General features: G+C 42.1%; 1 protein-coding gene across 1 annotated transcript in view; it reads left to right on the forward strand.

Moving 5' to 3' along the window:
* Positions 1 to 20,777, forward strand: part of FBXO28 (F-box protein 28) — a 45,494-nt gene that overhangs the window by 14,077 nt on the left and 10,640 nt on the right. The window contains exons 2-4 of the mRNA XM_077340441.1: positions 18,700 to 18,809; positions 19,688 to 19,826; positions 20,214 to 20,409. Of these exons, the coding sequence (XP_077196556.1) occupies positions 18,700 to 18,809; positions 19,688 to 19,826; positions 20,214 to 20,409 (445 nt within the window). The remainder of the gene's footprint in view (positions 1 to 18,699; positions 18,810 to 19,687; positions 19,827 to 20,213; positions 20,410 to 20,777) is intronic.

Raw genomic sequence — 20,777 nt, forward strand, 5'->3', positions numbered from 1 at the left:
AAGGTCCCACATCTCGCCCATTCTTCATCAGCTGCACTGGTTACCAATTGAATCCCAGATCAGGCTTAAGGTCCTGGTAATCATCCTTAAGGCCATACATAGGCTGGGCCCCAGTATACCTGAGGGACTGCCTCTCTACTCCACAAAGAGCTCTGTGCTCTGCCACCTCCAACTGGCTGGTGATCCTTGGACCCAAGGACCTCAACCAGGCCCAGATCCTTCTGTTTCCTGCCCCCCACCTGGTGGAATGAGCTTCCAGAGGAGATCTGGGCCCTGTCGGAGCTAGCACAGTTCCACAGGGCCTGCAAAATGGAGCTCTTCCGCCAGGCATTTGGTTGAGGCTAGCTGAATTAACAGCATTTACTGGGGCCCCAGAATTCCTCCTCCCACACAGACATGCTCCTTAAGCAAACAAAAGGGCAATCCTGGATTGACCAACCTTTGGGGTTACAGTTAGAATCATAGAATCATAGAGTTGGAAGGGGCCATACAGGCCATCTAGTCAAACCCCCTGCTCAACGCAGGACAAGTCCTAAGCATCCTAAAGCATCCAAGAAAAGTGTGTATCCAACCTTTGCTTGAAGACTTCCAGTGAGGGGGAGCTCACCACCTCCTTAGGCAGCCTATTCCACTGCTGAACTAATCTGACTGTGAAAAACTTTTTCTTGATATCTAGCCTATATCGTTGTACTTGAAGTTTAAACCCATTACTGCGTGTCCTCTCCTCTGCAGCCAGCAGAAACAGCATCCTACCCTCCTCCAAGTGACAACCTTTCAAATACTTAAAGAGGGCTATCATGTCCCCTCTCAACCTCCTTTTCTCCAGGCTGAACATTCCCAAGTCCCTCAACCTATCTTCATAGGGCTTGGTCCCTCGGCCCCAGATCATCTTCGTCGCTCTCCTCTGTACCCTTTCAATTTTATCTATGTCCTTCTTGAAGTGAGGCCTCAAGAACTGCACACAGTACTCCAGGTGTGGTCTGACCAGTGCCGTATACAATGGGACTATGACATCTTGTGATTTTGATGTGATGCCCCTGTTGATACAGCCCAAAATGGCATTTGCCTTTTTACCGCTGCATCACACTGCCTGCTCATGCTTAGTTTACAGTCCACAAGTACCCCAAGGTCTCGTTCACACACAGTGCTAGCTAGAAGTGTACCCCCATCCAGTAGGCATGCTTTTCATTTTTCGGATCCAGATGCAGAACTTTACACTTATCTTTATTAAATTGCATCTTGTTCTCATTTGCCCATTTTTCCATTGTGTTCAGATCTCGTTGAACTCTGTCTCTATCTTCCGGAGAATTTGCCAGTCCTCCCAATTTGGTGTCATCTGCAAACTTGATGAGTAGTCCCTCCACCCCCTCATCTAGATCATTAATAAATATGTTAAAAAGTACCGGGCCGAGCACCAAACCCTGAGGTACCCCGCTACTCACCTCTCTCCAGTCTGATGAAACACCATTGACAACGACTCTTTGAGTGCGGTTCTCTAACCAATTCCCTATCCACCTAACTATCTGAAAATCCAAATTGCAGTCCTTCAACTTATCCATCAGAACATCATGGGGAACCTTGTCAAAAGCTTTACTAAAATCCAAGTAAATGACATCAACCTAATTTCCCCGATCCAGCAAACCTGTTACTTGGTCAAAAAAGGAAACCAGGTTGGTCTGGCAGGACCTGTTGGAGACAAATCCATGCTGACTTCCTTGGATCACCAAATTGTCCTCCAGATGTTTGCAGGTCACTCCCTTTAATATCTGCTCCATTATCTTCCCCACAACAGAGGTCAGACTCACTGGTCTGTAGTTTCCCGGGTCATCCTTCCTCCCTTTTTTGAAGATCGGAATAACATTTGCTCTTTTCCAGTCCTTCGGGACATCTCCAGTCCTTAAAGAGGTTCCGAAGATGATGGACAAGGGCTGTGCAAGTTCTCTGGAAAGTTCTTTGAGTACTCTCGGGTGCATTTCATCCGGACCAGGGGATTTGAACTCATCCAGTGCAGCTAAATGCCTCTCGACAACCTCTCTATCCATGTTAACCTGCCACCCAGACACTGTCCTTTGGCTATGGCCATCTCTAGATGTGCCTAAACACTTTGACCTGTGGGGAAAAAACAGATGTAAAAAAGGCACTAAGCCTTTCTGCTTTCTCTGCATCTTCCGTTAGAGTTTGTCCATCCGCACCCAACAGTGGGCCTATTGCCTCCTTTACTTTACGTTTGCTCCTCACATAACTGAAAAATCTTTTCTTGTTACAATGGGCTTCCCTGGCCAATCTTAGCTCACTCTCAGCTTTGGCCTTTCTTATGATTGATCTACAATGCCTAGTAACCTGTAGGTACTCTTCTTTAGAGCTCTGTCCTTCCCTCCATTTCCTGAACATTTTCCTTTTCTTTCTTAGTTCCTCTTGAAGTTCTCTGTTCACCCAAATAGGCTTCTTAGAGCTCCTGCAGTGTTTTCGTCTTTCTGGGATAGTCATTGATTGAGCATGCAATAGCTCCTGTTTGAGTAGCGCCCACCCTTCACATGCTTCCTTCCCTTCCAGCATTCTCGTCCATGGTATGACACTCATCATGTCTCTGAGTTTATTAAAGTTTGCCCTACGAAAATCCAACATCCGCGTCTGGCTACAAGCTTCCTTGGCTCCCCATCTCAAAAGGAATTCTATGAGGACATGGTTACTTCCCCCTAGGGTCCCCACCTCCTTCACCTCATCCACCAACTCTTGCCTGTTGGTCAGTATTAAGTCCAGTATGGCTGAACCTCTTGTGGGTTCATCTACCATTTGATAAATGAAATTGTCAGCCAGGCAGGTTAGAAAGTTACATGACTGAGGACGCTTCGCAGAGTTTGTTTCCCAGCACACATCTGGGAAATTGAAGTCACCCATGATGACAAAGTCCTGCTGCTTGGATATTTTCTCAAGCTGCTCACAAAGTGCAGCATCCACATCCTCTCATTGGTCAGGCGGTCAGTAGCAGACACCAACCACCACACTGTTTGTTTTCCCCTCGCTTATTTTCACCCAGATGCTTTCCACTGTAGATATGCTCTCCTTCACTAGAATTTCCTGACAGGTAAGCCCTTTCCTCACATACAGTGCCACTCCTCCACCTCTTCGATCTATTCTGTTTTTTCTGAACAGTTCATATCCATCCACCATTACATTCCAGTCATGAGAATCATTCCACCAAGTTTCTGTGATGCCTACTAGATCATACCTTTCCATCAGCATGAGAAGTTCCAGCTCTTCCTTTTTATTGCCCATGCTTCGGGCGTTAGTATAAAGACATCTGAATCCTTTTACTTTTGGTTCCCTATGAGCTGGCCTTGCCGGTTGGGCTGCCTCCGATCGTTTTCCTTCCATACACTCCCTATGTTGATCGTCTCCTTCCCCTAGTGGCTTTAGTTTAAAGCTCTCTTGATGAATCTCCCCAGGTTCCTGCCAAGCACATTCTTCCCCAGTTTCGATAAGTGCAGTCCATCAGGTGCTAGTAGGCCTTCCTCAAGAAAGCCTATCCCATGGTCCCAGAAACCAAATCTCTCCTGCCAGCACCAACTACGCAGCCAGTGATTCACCTCCATTATCTTCCTCTCCCGACGCATTCCTCTTCCCTTGACAGGCAAGACTGAAGAGAATACAACTTGTGCCCCCATTTGCTTGAGCTTCCTCCCCAGATCTTGATAGTCTTTTTTAATAGGAGCGATGGTATTCAGGGACATGTCATTCGTTCCCACATGGACCATCACAAATGGGTAGCGATCCATAGATTTGAAGAGTTTGGGCAGCCTTTCTGAAACATCTTTAATTTTCGCCCCTGGCAAGCAACACACCTCTTGGGTTAGGGGGTCGGGCCCAGCCACATGGCGATCCATTCCTCTTAGCAGGAAGTCTCGAATTACCAGTACTCTCCTTTTTTTTTTTCTTCTCAACTCCATTTCCTTCTGTCCCCTTGGCCTCTTCCCTTTGTCTTAGAGTTTGTTTTGGGACCTCTTCCCTTGTTGACCCTTGCACCTCCTCTGCAAGGGCCTGAAATCTATTCTGGAGCTCCAAAGGCCCCGAAAACTGTCTCGCCCTTCGCCGTTCAGTCTTTTTCCGAACTGCCTGCAGAGGCTCCCTATTGTGGTCAATCTCCTTATCCTCTTCAGGACTGGTTGTATTCTCTTTATTCCAAGTTGCAGAGCTCTGGACTATGAACTCCTCCCCTTTCTTACTTTGGGTCAGAGTAAAAATTCTGTTTTCTAATCCCCTAATCTTTTCCTCCAAAAGTCTTACCAGCTTACACTTGGGGCAGCTGTAGTCCATCTTGTCTTCTGGGAGGAAGGCAATCATGTCACACTCACTGCAGATGATGGGATGAGTGTCCTGGAGGTCCATTGGAATGTCTAGGCAGTGGAAGTACTAGGGAAATATAATCTACTGATTCTAATTGCTCGGCCAAGAACCCCAGGCTAAGAGCCACAGGCCAAGAGCCCTTTGTCGCGCCAAAGGCTCGCGCCTCTGGTGAGGAGCAGCCCTTTTTAATCCTCCCAACAATTACCCAGCAATCACCTCACCCAGGCAGAACAATAGCCTCACCTGGTCAGCAGCAACTCTCCCCAGTAGCACTCTCCACGTGCTCTCAGTTGTCTGTCAACTGCTAATGTTTCAATTAGTAATGATATTGTTATTATTAGATGTCATTGTTTTTACTGTTATTACAGTTGTCATTATCAGATGTTATTACTGAACCATATTGTACCTGTATTACGATTTTCCAATACATAAAGAAACATAATGTTTAACAAAACAAACCATAAATATACCTAGAATAATTGTAAGTGGACATATACAATATGGAAGTGTTTTAATTTGATTGCTTAATGTAATTTGTATTTTGATTTGAAATGTTTTAAAACTTTTAATTTATTTTGTAATGGCCTATGACTACATTCAAATAAATTGAATGCCTGACTGTAAAAGTGGACTCTAGACTGAACTCTTATAATCTAGAATGTGTTAACTCTTTAAGGTGTCCTAGACTCTGGTGTGTTTTGAAAATATTCCTTTTCATTTTCCTCTTCATTTTCACATTAAATTATTTTGGTCATGAATTTAACATAAAATGCATAATTTTGATAACAAGCTCAAATGCTACACAGACAGTACATGTTGTTGTAAAAACTCCCCCCCCCCAAAGTAAATAAAAGTAAATTTGCCCAGGCACCTTCTGTTTTTTTTTATTCTTTGCCCAGGAAAATGTACACTTTGTATAGTTTTTGAGCTTGTTTAAAGTGATGTATTTGCTGAGCAAGTTTGAGTGAGGAAGCAGATCAGGAATTACAATGATGGTTTAAAAAGTTAAAAACAATTCTATCATATGTTCATTAAGTACAATGTAGGGGTGGTATCTAAATTGAATAAATAAATAGGAGTGAAGGCAGTGAATGCTTATATATTCCATTCTTTATTTTAGAAACGTGCTTTCCTTTTATGAAAACCATTAGCACACCTCCAATCATCTTAGGAATTGTTATTGGTACAAGTAATATTGTGGTGGGATTGAATTTTCCAGCTGGCTAGAAGCCAGCCGCAATTTGTGGATGCCTGCCCAGAGCATTATCTACATCTGCTGTTTATCAGTTCTTCCCTCTGTTTAGGATTTACTTATTTGAATAGCTGGGTGTCAGTATGCAAATTTGGCTGCCTTGTTTATCATTGTTTTGGGACTAAACTAGGTAATATTGGTCTCAAATTGTCAGTTCTTACAGAAAATCTCATATGTAGGACTTGTTCAGCTGTGGCTGCCATACTATGCTTTGCCACTAGATGGCAAACTACTCCTACAACTTGGTGACATCTCTCCCTCAGGAAAGTAAACTTGATTTTCTATATGGGGTTGAGAAGTCAGATGCTATTAAATAGTGAGATGGTGTTGTAGTACAGCTTCATCCTAATGCTCCAGAGGGCACCATACATATCTAAATTGCTGGGGAGAATGGGGCAGTTGTCATCCCTAGTGCTGCTTGACAGGCTTCATATGGTTTCTAGATAATGTTTAAAAATGCTGGTTCTGCACAGGAGGAAAAACTGCTGGAAATAGGCACATTAGAGGCCAAACTGCTTAATATTTGCCCGGCTCTCCAGAACAGCAGAGAAGCAGTGTCCTGTCAGAGATAAAACAGTGATGCTTTGCTGCACTGTTATCAACTTTACTTCTGCTTTCTTTGCCAGTAAAAAATAGAAATATTGAGGGGAAATGGAGAGGACACAGATCTGTGTATGTTTCACTGAAGTGCAGACTTATAAAATATGTAGCCTCGGTATATAAAAATCTAAAGTATTTTTGGACTTCCTACAGACCATTTTAGAACTATTGCATTGTGCTCCTCTGGATACATTTTTCAATCCAGAAAAGCCTGCTGCTTCCTCTTTCCAAGAGACTAGATTCATTTGGGAAAAAATACCCCAGAAATATGCTGTTCAGAGTATGGTTCAGAGATACAATAGAAATACCTTCTCAATAGGTATAAAACAATCCATCATGGCAAGCACAAGCATCATATACCTGTCTTGCTTGCTTAACAAGAAGGCGTTAAGGAGTCTGAGCGTAATGCTTTATGCATCTAATGAAGGGTTCTCTGGTTCACAGTGAGAAAAGCTGTGCCAAAACATTTACTTCAGGTAGTACAATGCTGGTTTGGTTAGAATTAACTAAAGAGACTCCTTCCTCTGAAAAATGAAACGAATGAGAGTAGTGCAAGAGCACAGAACAGTCTCCACAGATGGTGTCCCTTCTATGTTGCCTTTTGGGATTCTTGCTCCTTTCTTGTAACAACATCCTCCCCAGCACAGCAGTTCTCAAGCATCTTGAACTGGGCCCCAGTTCTAAACATACACTGGTTGCTGGGGACTAATTTGCAATGTCCTACTCAGAGTCGTATCCTGTATAGAGTGAGGGGGTGTTAATTGAATTTAATGGGTACTTGCACATTAAGCTTCCATGCAGATAAAAACCGACATAGTAGAGACAGAGGTTGCAGTCAGCCTTTAATCCGTAGGTTCTCAAAGAAAGTAAAGTACCGAAAGATAGTATTCACACCCGTCAGCAGAAGTTGATCATTCAATTTGGCAACCTTAGCATCCTACTGCTTGCTAGGTGCAACTGAGGCGGTTTTCATAGCCATAAAGCAGTAAAGAAACCTCCATGAATGATGAGAACATCCCTTTAACTGTAATATACTGACGGCCCTGTGGGATGGACATATCAATGGTGGTTTTCATGGGAGGGAGCGCGGGGCCCAATGGGAGATGATTGAATTCAAAACAACACAATACCTTTATTGGCATAAAGCAGATTAGCAAGATAATCAGAGATAGTCAACATACATCAATATGTTTGAATTTAAAAACTGCAGACAAAAATTCAGCCACAATAAAAGTGACATTAGCATCCTTATCACTCAATAAAAATTGGCAGATCAGGTCTGTTGAATGGTTTCTCCATTTTGGTATAAAAGGCATAACATGCCTTTACTGGACAAATTAACAAGGGACAAACCAATAAGATATGTAGAATAGTGTCAGGAGAACTAGATTCACAAGGTCATAGTCTATTTTCAAAAGAAATCATGGCAAATCTCCCTTATAATACTTTAGATGGAAAGGCATTGAGCCGAGCAGGCAAAAACGCTCTGTGATAAAGGGGATTTTGCCAAGTTATAGAAATAAGCTGGCATTATCCCATGCTTCACTTGGAGACCAAGAGCACGGGGAGAACAAATTGCTACGAACCTTTGGATGGATTTTTTGAAATTCCTGATCAAGGAGCCTTGGCACATAATGGAAGACTCATTCAGAGATAAGATGTAATCGTAGTCAATGCCAATTTGTTTGAGGGTAGTCAGGATGGTAGAGAACCATTTTAATTTAAAAGTCTCTCTCAGTAAACAGGCCAATAGATTATCTCATTGAACCCTAAAATGCAGTTTTAGCCAATATTTGAAGGTGGAAATCCAGGCCTTAGTTTCGAGAAGATTATGGCTGATTTTGAGACACAGAGAGGAATAAGAGACGCAGTTTGGAGTTCCCAAAATCTGCCGGAAAAGTGCCGACTGTAACTTTTCCAAATTTTTGTTAAAAGCTGAGATCCACAGGGGGATACCATATAAAATTTGGGGAAGAATTTTTGAGTCAAACACACGACAAGCAGCTGGGACAAACCAACTGCTTTTAAGGAAGAAAAAACAATTTAGATGGGTAATGGAACAGTTAGCCTGTGAAATAATTATATTTCTATGTTTGGTCCAGCGCAGATTATGCCTAAGTATTTGAACCATTTGACCTGCTCAATTTGATGACCACCAATACACCAGTTTGAGGGAGACCACTTCTGTGCAAAGACCATCATTTTGGTTTTTTTTTAAGTTAATCGATAGGTCATTGAATTGGCAATATTCATAAAAAGCATTCAGATATCTGTTCAGACCAATTCTGGAGTAGGAAAGCAAAACAGTGACATCAGCATATAGAAGAAGTGGGATTGGCAGTTTATCTGGTTTGGGGGTATGACCATTTATAAGTCTTATAAGGATTTTTGGAAGATTGTGTAAAAAAAGGTTAAATAAATGAGGAGCAAGGACGCAGCCTTGTTTAACTCCTCTTAGAATGGGGATTTCATTAGTTAAATGACCCTTTGCAGTAAGGTTTTACTTTGATTGTAAGCCGTGACTTCTTCGGGTAGTGATTGAATTCGACCTCAACCAAATGCCTGGCAGAAGAGCTCTCTTTTGCAGGCCCTGTGTAATCGTAAGCTTTTGATATATAAGCTTTGAAATATAATCAAAGATGTTATTTTCAGATGGCTATGAACTTAAGAATTACATTTTGGGGTGGTCCCTGAATCTAGCTGGAATTTTCCTGAACCAGATCCATCAGGTCAGTCTCCAGCAACCAGAATAAAGGAAGGGGGATTGCCCATAAAGGAATAAATGGCTGGCAGTGTAACCAACAAGTTGTTAGGTTTAAATGGCTGGCAGCCATTTCTATAGCGTACTACCTTCCCTAACAGCCATGATATCCAAATAGTTAATTTATTTCTAGTTTATGTGCAGTTCAAGCATAAATTCTTATCCTGTACATCAGGGGTAGTCAACCTATGGTCCTCCAGATGTCCATGGACTACAATTCCCATGAGCCCCTGTCAACGTTTGCTGACAGGGGCTCATGGAAATTGTAGTACATAAACATCTAGAGGACCACAGGTTGACTACCCCTGCTGTACATGAAGCCATTCATAGAATTTCTGCAGTTTTAATGGCTACATAACAGTAAGATGTCATCTAAAAAATGCCACCACACTTTGATGTGTATATTAAGAAGATTATTTGATTTGTGTCAAAATAATTCTTTAAAAGAATCCATGTATAAGCTTGCTGTCTTAGGTGTCATGGAAGATCCTATATAGCTATCCCTTTTATTTGCCAACAGAATTTCATTGAGTATGAAATAATCTATCTTAAGAGTGTTTGCAGAGAGTGCTATCAAAAAGGGCGGGGGGAGAGGCAGTCAGCGAATCTCTTGTACAGTGTATTATTTATTTATATATAAATATAGTAGATACAGAAGATATATATCACCCCCTCTTGCGAAATATTCTTGTATATCTACTGTACCTAGCAGGTTCACTTAATCAACCTGAGATTTTTTCCCCAACTTATTCATAAAATCTATTGAATCTTTTATATAAAACTAGATTTAAAGCCCATTGTACTTGTAAAGACAATGGGCACTAGAAAGGGTGGATGGGAGAGTGTCTTGCCTGGTAGTGGGTTTGTGGTAGGGGTATTGTAGGTTTTTTGGCAGAAGGGATGGGAGAGGTTTAGGAAAGTATAGAAACAGTAGACTGGCCTTTCCACCGGGCCTAGAAGCTTCTGGATCCAGGGGGAAGGCTTCCTTTCCCTCCCTCCTCCTCCTCCCCCCCCCCCAGCCACAGCACAGCCTTCCCCCCAGGCCCAGGGGGAAGGCCTCTCTCTTTACTCATGCTGTCACGCCTGGCTGGAACTCCGGCTTCACACCTTCTGATTGGGCCCTTACCCGACTGGCTAGAATTCTTGCCTGTCCTGGACTGTTTATGCACTGGGAACTTCACTGTCCCAGCTCCCATGCAGGAGCACAAATCGGGGGCGGATGAGGTGCACCAGACCAAATGCTCCCCCATGTGGGTGCAGAAAGAGGTGGGGCAACCTGCCAAGACTAAAACTCCAGCCTGCAGCCCGGCATGAAACCTCCAGTGCATAAACGGTCCTGGTGAGGATCCAATCGGAAGGTGCAAAGCCCTCACCCAGACTGGGCCCGCCCACTCTTCGCCCACTTAACCCTTAACCAATTATTTATACCACTCCTCGAGCGGTTTAAAGATGATATTAGAGAGACAAAAGCTCTAAGGGGAAAAAAACTATTTATTTAGAAATGGATTCTAGAACAGAGATTGCCTGACACAATAGGTTCCCCATAGAGAGAAAAGATTTTTTTAATGAATCTTAGGCCATATAGATAAAAATTGGGATTCTGTGGTTCAAATTATGAAGAATTTTCCCCCCACAGGGTGAAATACAGCCAATAATTTCTTTTTCCAACAAAAGTTTTATCTTGTCTAGAATGGACATAACAGGATCAAAACTACATGGAGCAAAATAGGTTTGATGACTTAGTTGTTTCAGTTCATAATCATATCTGTTTTTAATAACAGTTGCACCCCCCTTGTTCACTTTCTTAATGAAGATATTGTGGTCCTCAGCTAGATTCCTTAAAGCTATTTTATCACTGTAGCTCTAATTGGACCAATGGAGCTTAATATTATTTTCTAGTTTCTCCAGGTCTTGCATCAATTTATTTTCAAAGGCCTGTATGAAGAGTGGAATTGGACCTGGGACCATGAAGAGAGATATGGAATGGAAAGGAATGGAAGCAGAACTATCTTGTATATTTTTAAAAGGTCTTCAGTTTACGTGTTCTAATATCTAACCTGGTGTCAATGGGATCATACTATGGAGTCGGGACAACAGTGAAACCTCTGTTCAAAACATTCCTTTTCATGCTCAGTCGGAGTCCTAATTGACAAAATATAAATCAAAGCTTCCATTTCATTTTGCATTTGAGATTTGGGGGCTCTTGATGTTAATCCTTCTCGGTAGATAGGATGCTTCTGGGAACATGCGGTGAAAAAGGAGCCAAGGTTGATGATCCATTTCAGTTCTCATTGTCATCTGTGTTGATGTTATTTTAGAGAAAAAGGAATTTAGAGATATTTCCAGAAATGTCTGAAGAATCAACAAAGGAAATCCATGTAGAAGTCCATGTAGCCTTTTGTAACTAAAGGTATACTCTGTTACCATTGTGTGCAAGTTCCTGAGGTTTATCTATACTTTCAATTCAAAGCTATACCTTTTGGATTAGCTACAGCTCCAAGAGTCTTTTCAAAAGTATTGGTAGCCTTGGTTGCACCATATTCTTTAATAGACAATCTGCTGATCATATCTGAGTCTGAAACAAGCACATACAGCCATTCTATCCACAACTCAATACCTAATATACCAGGGTTTCTCATCAACTTATCCAAGAGCAATTTGCATTCATTTCAATGGATAGTATACCTGGAGATCAGAATAAACTCCTCCAGAAACAGACTACTTGCTGGAGGAAAAGATCCAAAAGATTTCTGACATGGGAAGGCAACTAAAATTCCTGGTCATTAACCCTAATGGTTCTGGTAAGGCTGCAAGGCTTAATGATCGCCAGCTTGGTTTCAGTTCCCTGGGTGACATTCTGCTCCTGTCCCCTGCAGTGGTTCCCAAGGTCATTCTAGTTACAATTTGTTCAAAAGGCAGAGAATCTAGTTGGTGGATCCAGCCATCCAACCTGCCCAAGGTCGAAGAATATATAAAGCCCAGCAGTCTCCAGGTGTTTTCACTTGCAAGTCTAACAATCTGGGAAGCAACTTGTCAAGGAAGACATGCACATGGTATCTGGAATTATGCCAAGAAAAAAAATTAAAATCAGCGTGCTTGAACTCAGAACAATAAGACTGGCATGCATCAGGCTCCAGTACATAATCAGGAATAGTTACTTCTTGATAAGAATGGACACATAAATTAGCAGAGTGGTTCCAAGTCATCAACTGTGCACTTGGAAATAGCACAGAGTGTGCCTTTGGCAGAACTTCCAATTTATATCAGCAGAACATAAAGAACTAACAGAATGTGGGGGTGGATTTGCTAAGCACACAGTAACTGGACAACAATGAATGTTTCCTCAAGATCTTCCTATAGATGGTGAAATACTTTGAGGACCCATGGTTGCATCTCTTCGCTTTGGATACCAACCACTGTGTGCTCAGGTTTTTCCTCCAGGTTCCAGATGGCAGGAGCAGAGCAAATAGATGCCCTGATGTTCTCCTGACCTTTACCTATGTTTTCTCACCAATTTCACTGTTCCCAAGATGCTGGAGCAGAAGGAGCAATCCGGACTGGCTATACAGACCCTAATGGAGAATGGAGATATCGGTCGAAGACCCATGCTAGATTTCAGTATGTTCAGACGTGTTCTAACAAGGCTTAATGTGGCATCCAGACCCAACATGGCTACATCTGCATGGAAATTAAAATACTAAGCGAATCTGCAATTGTCACAAATAAACACCGTGCTAGCCTATATAAAAATATCTACTTATAGAATTTATAATGCCTGTTAGAAGGCATACATCAGGTGGTTCAAGTGAAAACATCTAGACGAGTTTGCTTCAGTATTACACCAAATTCTTGCAAGATGGGGTTGATCAAAAATTGAAGGCAAATACACTACATAGACAAGCTTCAACCTTGACTACAGTTAATCTGCAGGTGGGTGGATGTTTATTGAGACACTCTCACATAGTCCTGTTTCTTAAAGGAGTTCTCCAAGTTATCCCTCATAGATTTCATTCTTGAATACTAAATGTAGCCTTGTTGACATATATGCAACTGCAATTCAAACCTCTAAGAGAAATTTCTCTACAATGATTAAGAATGAAAGTTTTGTTCTATACAGCAGTCACTTTGGGCAGTAGGGTCTCAGAATTAGGTGCCATGTCTACTAGGAATGGTCTGTGAAGTAAAGACAGACACGAAGACTTCCTTCCAGTGCTAGGTCTCTCTTTGCCCTCTTCTTGAGCAGGCTAGCTTTTAATTCAGTTTACAGAACAATAGAAACTTTACCATGCGTGTGAAGGACAGAATAGTTTGTTGAAGCATATAGCTATGTACACATTCCATTGCTATCAGATTGTAAGATGCTATGAAGTAAAGGACTTGGAGTGGAATTTCCCAGGATCAGCATATTGCAGGAAAACATGTTTTTTTCAGTGATTTTCCTGAGACTGATCTTCCAGCCTGCTTCTTGCCTGGGTATCCCCAACAACAAAGAGAAGAGACCGAAATTTGGCAAATAATCTCTACACCTCACCCTTCTTTTTTCTTTTTTATAATTTTCAAGTTGTTTAAAGCATAGGGCGGCTGAGCTTGAGGAATCCAGCGCTGTGTAGGTTATTGCGCAATGACCATATAGATGGAAGACATTGAATAAGACAAGTACTAATTAGAAAACTACATATGATGATGTCATATTAGAAAAGTTGATGAAAAATAGAAAAATCTGGCAGCCATCCTATGAGCCAATCAAATAGTGGAAGCCCATCAGTGGCTTGAACATTATTATGTCTCATGATTCAAAGTTCCTCCAGCTCATCTTCAGTAGTTTTATTCATATGTCTAAACTTTACTTTCCAACCCTGTTCTCCTTTTTGCATTCCTACCATGTATTTTATTTATTTTTGTATTTACATACCGCTACATTCCATTCAGACTTGCGATGGTTCACAGTAAAACGATAAAAATCACTATGACCCCACTAAAACCCCTTAAAATTAACATTAATGCTAAGCATTAGAAGATGGCAATAGAGTTCTTAACCCCCCCATCCTCTTCCTCAGTCCAACTATAGCAGGCCTGAGCTCTTCCTTGTTGGGAGCGAGGGTCCAGATGTACCAATGTGGAGGAATCCACTGATGGAAACTCCAGGACTCACCATGGCCTCAACCATATGCCTAGTGGAAGAGCTCCGTCTTACAGGCCCTGTGGAAAGCTGACAATTCCAACAGTGCCCGTAACTCTTCAGGGAGCTCATTGCACCAGGTTGGGGTCAGGGAATTCTTAATTTCATAGCCATCTGAAAATAACATCTTTGATTATATTTCAAAGCTTATATATCAAAAGCTTACAATTCCACAGGGCCTGCAAAAGGGAGCTCTTGCCAGGTATTTGGTTGAGGGTTTGAATCTGTTGGTTGTTCCCAGATCCCAGGAAGCATGCCTGGCCTCGACCGTTTGCATTATCTTTAGCCAATATGAGCAACAACTCTGTGGCAGCCTAAGGATTATCAGTTTGCCTCTGAATTGCCTCCTGGTGTCTATTGACAAAATCTGCATATAGCTGGGTGGGTCCTTGCCTGATAGTGGTGAAGCTTGTTGCGGGCTTTCCCATCATGGGAACCTTTAGAAATGCCTTAGAAACACATTGTGAACTAATGTTTAAAGTTGCCTCTGGGACAAGAGCCTGCTGTTGCTGAGTGGCGTAACCACCTTCTACAAAGAGTTGATCCCCTGTCATGCCAGTGCGAACTTGGGCAGGAGAAAGTAACATCCTCATCAGCTGCTTCCACTCCCAATAGCCACAACCATGCCTTTAACATAAAAACTACTGCTTTACATAGTTCCCTAATTACTGAGTTGAGCACGGGAGAGTAATTAAAAACTTGCTGCCCCTCTGCATTTTGCATTTTGACCATAGGCCAGACTGCTTCAAGATAAGCTAGTTCTTCTGCTGAAAGATCAGAGCTGGTCTTGCCTGCTTCACCATGTGCTGAAATGCACTTTTACATGGCATGGGAGGAGGGACATGATCAGATCCAGTAGAGTTGATGTTGGCAGCCCAGGAACAGAAGGAAGAATTATAGAGGGAGATTGATATGAAGGAGGGGATAGAGGTTCATAGAGTGTTACTGGAGAGCTGGAAGTTGGTCGAAACTTTTCAGTAGCATGCAGTACTTCTACAGGGGCTCACAGATCTGTATGTAATACAGCCCTTATGTTTCCCCAATGCTGTAAAGTAACTGACCCCTTTTCAGGGTTCCATGGGCATTGGTCTCCTATGTCCCTAACCAAGCATATCAAATTCTGTTGTGGGCATTCATGACTAGCCTTTTTCAGTAGATATTCCAATTTCTTACCATGTTGTCGCAGTAATACTGAAAGCAACACTCAAGAACTTAAAGGAATCCAAAGATAATTGACGCGTCCACAACCCTTGCTGGGCGAGAGAAGTCGGGGTCTATTCTTCAGATACTTCAAGTCCCTATTTGGATGTCACTTGAAGTAAAAACAGACATGAAGGCATGGGGGGCAGGCAGTCTGTTGACAAAATAGAGCTATCCGGGGTCATAATATAGTGGGTTAGAATAGAGTGAACAAATGTGATACTGAACTACAAACCAGATGGCCTCCCCCCCATCAGTGTGTATAGCCATGATGTGGTATGGTAGGCCCTTTGCATATAATGGTGCTTAAATCATAATCCCTCTTTGTTGTTGCTGTTGTTAGGTGTGAAGTTGTGTCCAACCCATCGCAACCCCATGGACAATGATCCTCCAGGCCTTCCTGTCTTCTACCGTTCCCCGGACTCCATTTAAGTTCACACTGACTGCTTCAGTGACTCCATCCAGCCGCTTCATTCTCTGTCGTCCCCTTCTTCTTTTGCCTTCAATTGCTCCCAGCATTAGGCTCTTCCTTCTCATAAGGTGGCCAAGTTTCATCTTCAGGATCTGGCCTTCTAAGGAGCAGTAAGGGCTGATCTCCTCTAGGACTGACCGGTTTGTTCGCCTTGCAGTCCAAGGGAATCGCAAGAATCTTCTCCAGCACCAGAGTTCAAAAGCCTCAATTCTTTGACACTCGGCCTTCCTTATGGTCCAACTTTCACAGCCATACATTGCAACTGGGAATACCATAGCCTTGACTAGACGCACTTTTGTTGGCAGGGTGATGTCTCTGCTTTTTAGGATGCTGTCTAGATTTTCCATAGCTTTCCTCCCCAGAAGTAAGCATCTTTTAATTTCTTTGCTGCAGTCCCCATCTGCAGTGATCTTGGAGCCCAGGAAAATAAAATCTGTCACTACCTCCATTTCTTCCCCATCTATTTGCCAGGATTTGAGAGGGCCGGATGCCATGATCTTCGTTTTCTTGATGTTGAGTTTCAAGCCAACTTTAGCACTCTCCTCCTTCACCCGCATCAAGAGACTCTTTAGTTCCTCTTTGCTTTCTGCCATTAGAGTGGTATCATTTGCATATCTGAGGTTGTTGATATTTCTCCCTGCAATCTTGATCCCAATTTGTGACTCATCTAGCCCCGCCTTTCTCATGATATGCTCCGCATACAAGTTGTCCAGGCGGGGCGGGCGTAGCCAGTGAGAAAAACCCCATTGTGCAACCGGGATATCAAGGGAAAATCACAGGGAGCCAGAAGAAGCTCCAAAGCCAACCCAGACTCAAAGAGACAGATAAAAGTGTAGGAAGGCTTGGGAAGAGGTTTCTCTCAGCCCACAAGCAGGGTGAAGAGCTGGAGACCCCCCCCCCCAGCTCTGCCACTCTCACAAATTGCCAGACCAAGGTTCCGAGTGAGATGGAACCTGGAAGACAGTGAAATTAACTTACCTGAATGCCCAGCAGAAGAAAGAAGACTGCTAGAAGGGAAAGAAAGGGTGAACACAGCTGAGGGAAAGACACACAATGGGGCTTAGAGCCAGGTGAGCAAGGTCAGAAGGGAGTGAGTGTGACTAAATAAGAGGATGGAGTCAGCACAGGGGAATATAAGGAGGGGAAAAGGAAAGGGTGGTGGCTGATGCAGTTTGGAGGTGTAAACTGATGCTGAATAAACTGTTGCTGTGGAGAGTTTGTTGAGCTGCGTATCTTTACCAAAAGCGACGAAGGAAGGCCCACATCACGGCAGAGAAAGAGGAAGCCGAGAGGGGGTTCCAAGAGCGACTCACACAAGTTAAATAGACAAGGCGACAGTATACAGCCTTGCCGAACTCCTTTCTCAGTTTTGAACCAATCAGTGATTCCATGCCCGGTTCTCATTGTTGCTTCTTGACCTGCATATGGGTTTCTCAAGAGACAGATAAGATGCTCTGGTATTCCCATCTCTTAAAAAACTTGCTGATAGCCCAGGGCCTGGTCTGGGTGTGTGCAGTACCCAAACAGAGTGACCACTAGACTGGAAAACCTTTCAATAATTTTATTCAACTGCAGCAGAACAAAATGATACGGGGGGGGGGGGTTGTCCCAGAAAAGCCTGTGTGTCGAACAATAGAGATACATGAGATTAAATAACTTTCCATTGGAGGTGGGGTAAAGGTGATGCCCTTATGGGTAAAAAAAATCTCTACCCTTTGTACAACCCACCTGGACCACCCCCTAGACCACCCCTTGCCAATTTGCAAAGTCACTGGAAAGGCCCAAAAGCAATGTTCCGTTCCCCTCAGCCCTCCGCCGAACCCCAATGGTTTAATATCAACAATTCTAGTAGCTTCCGCTGGCCTTGGAAGTCGGCGGCCTGGTACATAAACATTGGCACTATTTGGCAGTATTTCAAGAGATGGTTAAGTACATCCTCCTCACAAAGCCAGAAGCTAAATTACAGAGCCAAGGTACAAAGACAAAATATTACAGAACTTTGCATTGTCACAAACAATGTTTAACCCTACCATTTCGGTCCTTTATCATACCCATCTTTGCATGAAACGTTCTCTTCATATCTCCAATTTTCTTGAAGAGATCTCTGGTCCTCCCTATTCTATTGTTTTCCTCTATTTATTTGCACTGTTCATTTAAGAAGGCATTCTTATCTCTTCTAGCTGCATTCAATTGGGTGTATCTTTCTCTTTCTCCCTTGCCTTTCACTTCCCTTCTCTCCTCAGCTATTTGTAAAGCTTCCTCAGACAGCCATTTTGCACTATTTTGCATTTCTTTTTCTTTGGGATGGCTTTAGTTGCTACCTCTTGTACAATGTTGCAAAACTCCGCCCGTAGTATGTTGCCTATGTAATTCCTAAACCTGGCAAAGGTTTAGTGTGCACATTTTCTGACTTTGATGAATATAGATGCTACTGCTATTCTTACTAGCAGACTCCAAAAGGTTGTTACAACTTTGGTATATATGAACCAAGTAGGATTTATATGAATTAGATTAGACAAGATTCTGTGCAAATTAGGCTGTTTTGAAGGCCTCTTATCTGGTGATCCTCTGTTTGGAACGCATGACGGTGTATTTATGCTAGAGTGGATCCCATTCCTCCTACGATTTCTGAAACTACAAAACAGTGGTGTGTAAGGGCACAATAATATTAATTTGGTCCATTTTCACATTTTAACTCTGAACTGTTCCTAAAAATATGGAACAACATAAAGATGGAAGCAAAGACTTGGAAAGCCAAGGGCTGGTGTGCTGGGATTCGACCTCCTCTGGAATTAAGCAGTGGTTTGCTGGTTAGTTATAAAGGTAGTCTTGGCTTATTAATTGTTTAAGGGGACAGCTGAAGTTTTTTGTGTTTTGTATTTTTCATGCAGGTATGTAAGCGAATGGACTTAGTCTGCCAGAGGATGCTGAATCAGGGATTTTTGAAAGTGGAAAGATACCACAACTTGTGCCAGAAACAAGTTAAAGCACAACTTCCAAGGTATGCACCCACCCCTCCGGTGTACAGTTTATAAAAATAAAAGCTGCTTGCCATGAAAAACGTATTTAAAGGGCAGAGTTTTCAAAGGTCTCCATTGCCTTTTGCCAGAAGGATTCATGGCAATGATGAAGTATATTCCTAATAGATTAGTGTGAATGGTGTAGCTATGCAGTAAATCCACAAGTCTCCATCTCCACTGTTACTTATGTAATTGTTAAACATGCCTAATATTCTAGAAATCAGTATTCGAAGAAAAGTTACTTATTGCTGTACATCTCTATACCTAGAATAATTTGTGGGTGGAGAAGGAAGGTCATTTTCCCTCTGCTTGTGCCTGTCTTTTAACCCCCACTTTGCCTTACAAGGAAACATTTGTTATAGTCATGCAGGATGTGCTGGTAATGCTGGATAAGCTATAGTAATGCTGGATCATAAACTGCACTGTGTATGTTTTATGCATGGAAAGATTGTGTATTGGCAATTAGGTACAACAAGAAAAATAGAATATGCTTATATACATGGAAAGTGGGACTGCATGTACATTGGAAATGCATCTGGAAGCTTCCAGCTCACTCTTTTAATAGGGTATATGATGAAATTCTACATATTACTTTTTCATTAGTCTCTGTAGAAAATCTAAGGAAGAATGTGTGAAGAGGGGGTAAATTGTCTTTTAGGATGTTGAGTACAAACTTGTCACTGCTAATTCAGTACTTGCAGCTAAAAGTTGCATTTTTGTGCAAAAATGAAATAAGTTTGGTGGTTTTGCTGAGGCAAATCTGTGCAGATTTTTGAATTCCAAATAATCCTGGCTTTGTAAGAATAGAAGATGCTGTTTTCCTATGTAACTTGATTGTTTTCCTGTCACTTGTTTTTAGACGAGAATCAGAAAGGAGAAATCATTCACTAGCTCGCCATGCAGATATTCTTGCTGCTGTAGAAACAAGGCTGTCATTACTAAATATGACATTCATGAAGTATGTAGATTCTAACCTCTGCTGCTTTATACCTGGGAAGGTAAAGTACAAAGTCTAATATAGCAAAGTGTGGAGGAATAAAATTAAAACTTTACATTTTTGGAGCAATTCAGTGATCTGAATGTTACCATATAAAATCCTGCTGTTGCTTTCTTAATCATACATTTGACTTTTTTGTTAGTACTGGTCTTATGCCATACAGAATAAAGGCATTTATAAAACGATTCTTAAAATTGTCTGGTTGCCAGTCCTCAGATTTGCTATTCCAGCAAATAAAACAAACTATAATCACTCTTAAAATATTTCACATGTGATTTCAAAACTCTAACTAAAAATATTTAAAGTATTACTATTGCTGATGGAGAAGAATACCCCTTGTAGATCTTCTCAGTAGCCATGTCTTATTTTTTTCTACCTTGTGTTTCAGGTAATTGATGAAATTTATCGTGTGTTAAGGTACGTAAACTCTACCAAAGCTCCCCAGAGAGCCCATGAAGTCCTTCAGGAGTTAAGGGACATTTCATCTATGGCAATGGAATATTTTGATGAGAAAATTGTTCCAATCCTAAAAAGAAAGTTGCCAGGATCAGACGTATCAGGACGTCTTATAGCAGCAGCACCAGGTACCTTTTCCAGTGCCTTTGAGTTGTTCCTCTAAGTTGCTGTAGCAGTCTACTTTCTTGTAAGTTCTTGCATCTTCTGAAACAGAGTATTTAAAAATAGTTGTACATTTGGAGACCAGCGAATAATCATAGTGAATACAAATATTTGGAAGATTGCGCTGAGGGTGGGAAAAATACACAGCTTCAGGATTAGATGCACAGTGTTTTTTCAACAAGCCATGAACTTTTCCAGTGTAGGGCTACTGTATTATTAGCACTATAGCTCTGGTCCCTCAGGACCAGCCCCAAATGTGTGAGCAGGAAGAAGTATCTTTTTATCTCTTCTAACTCTTAGGTCACATCCTCTGACCCTATATTCACCTCTCAAG

The sequence above is a fragment of the Paroedura picta genome, chromosome 1, assembly GCF_049243985.1.
Source record: "Paroedura picta isolate Pp20150507F chromosome 1, Ppicta_v3.0, whole genome shotgun sequence".
Taxonomy (NCBI): Eukaryota; Metazoa; Chordata; class Lepidosauria; order Squamata; family Gekkonidae; genus Paroedura; species Paroedura picta.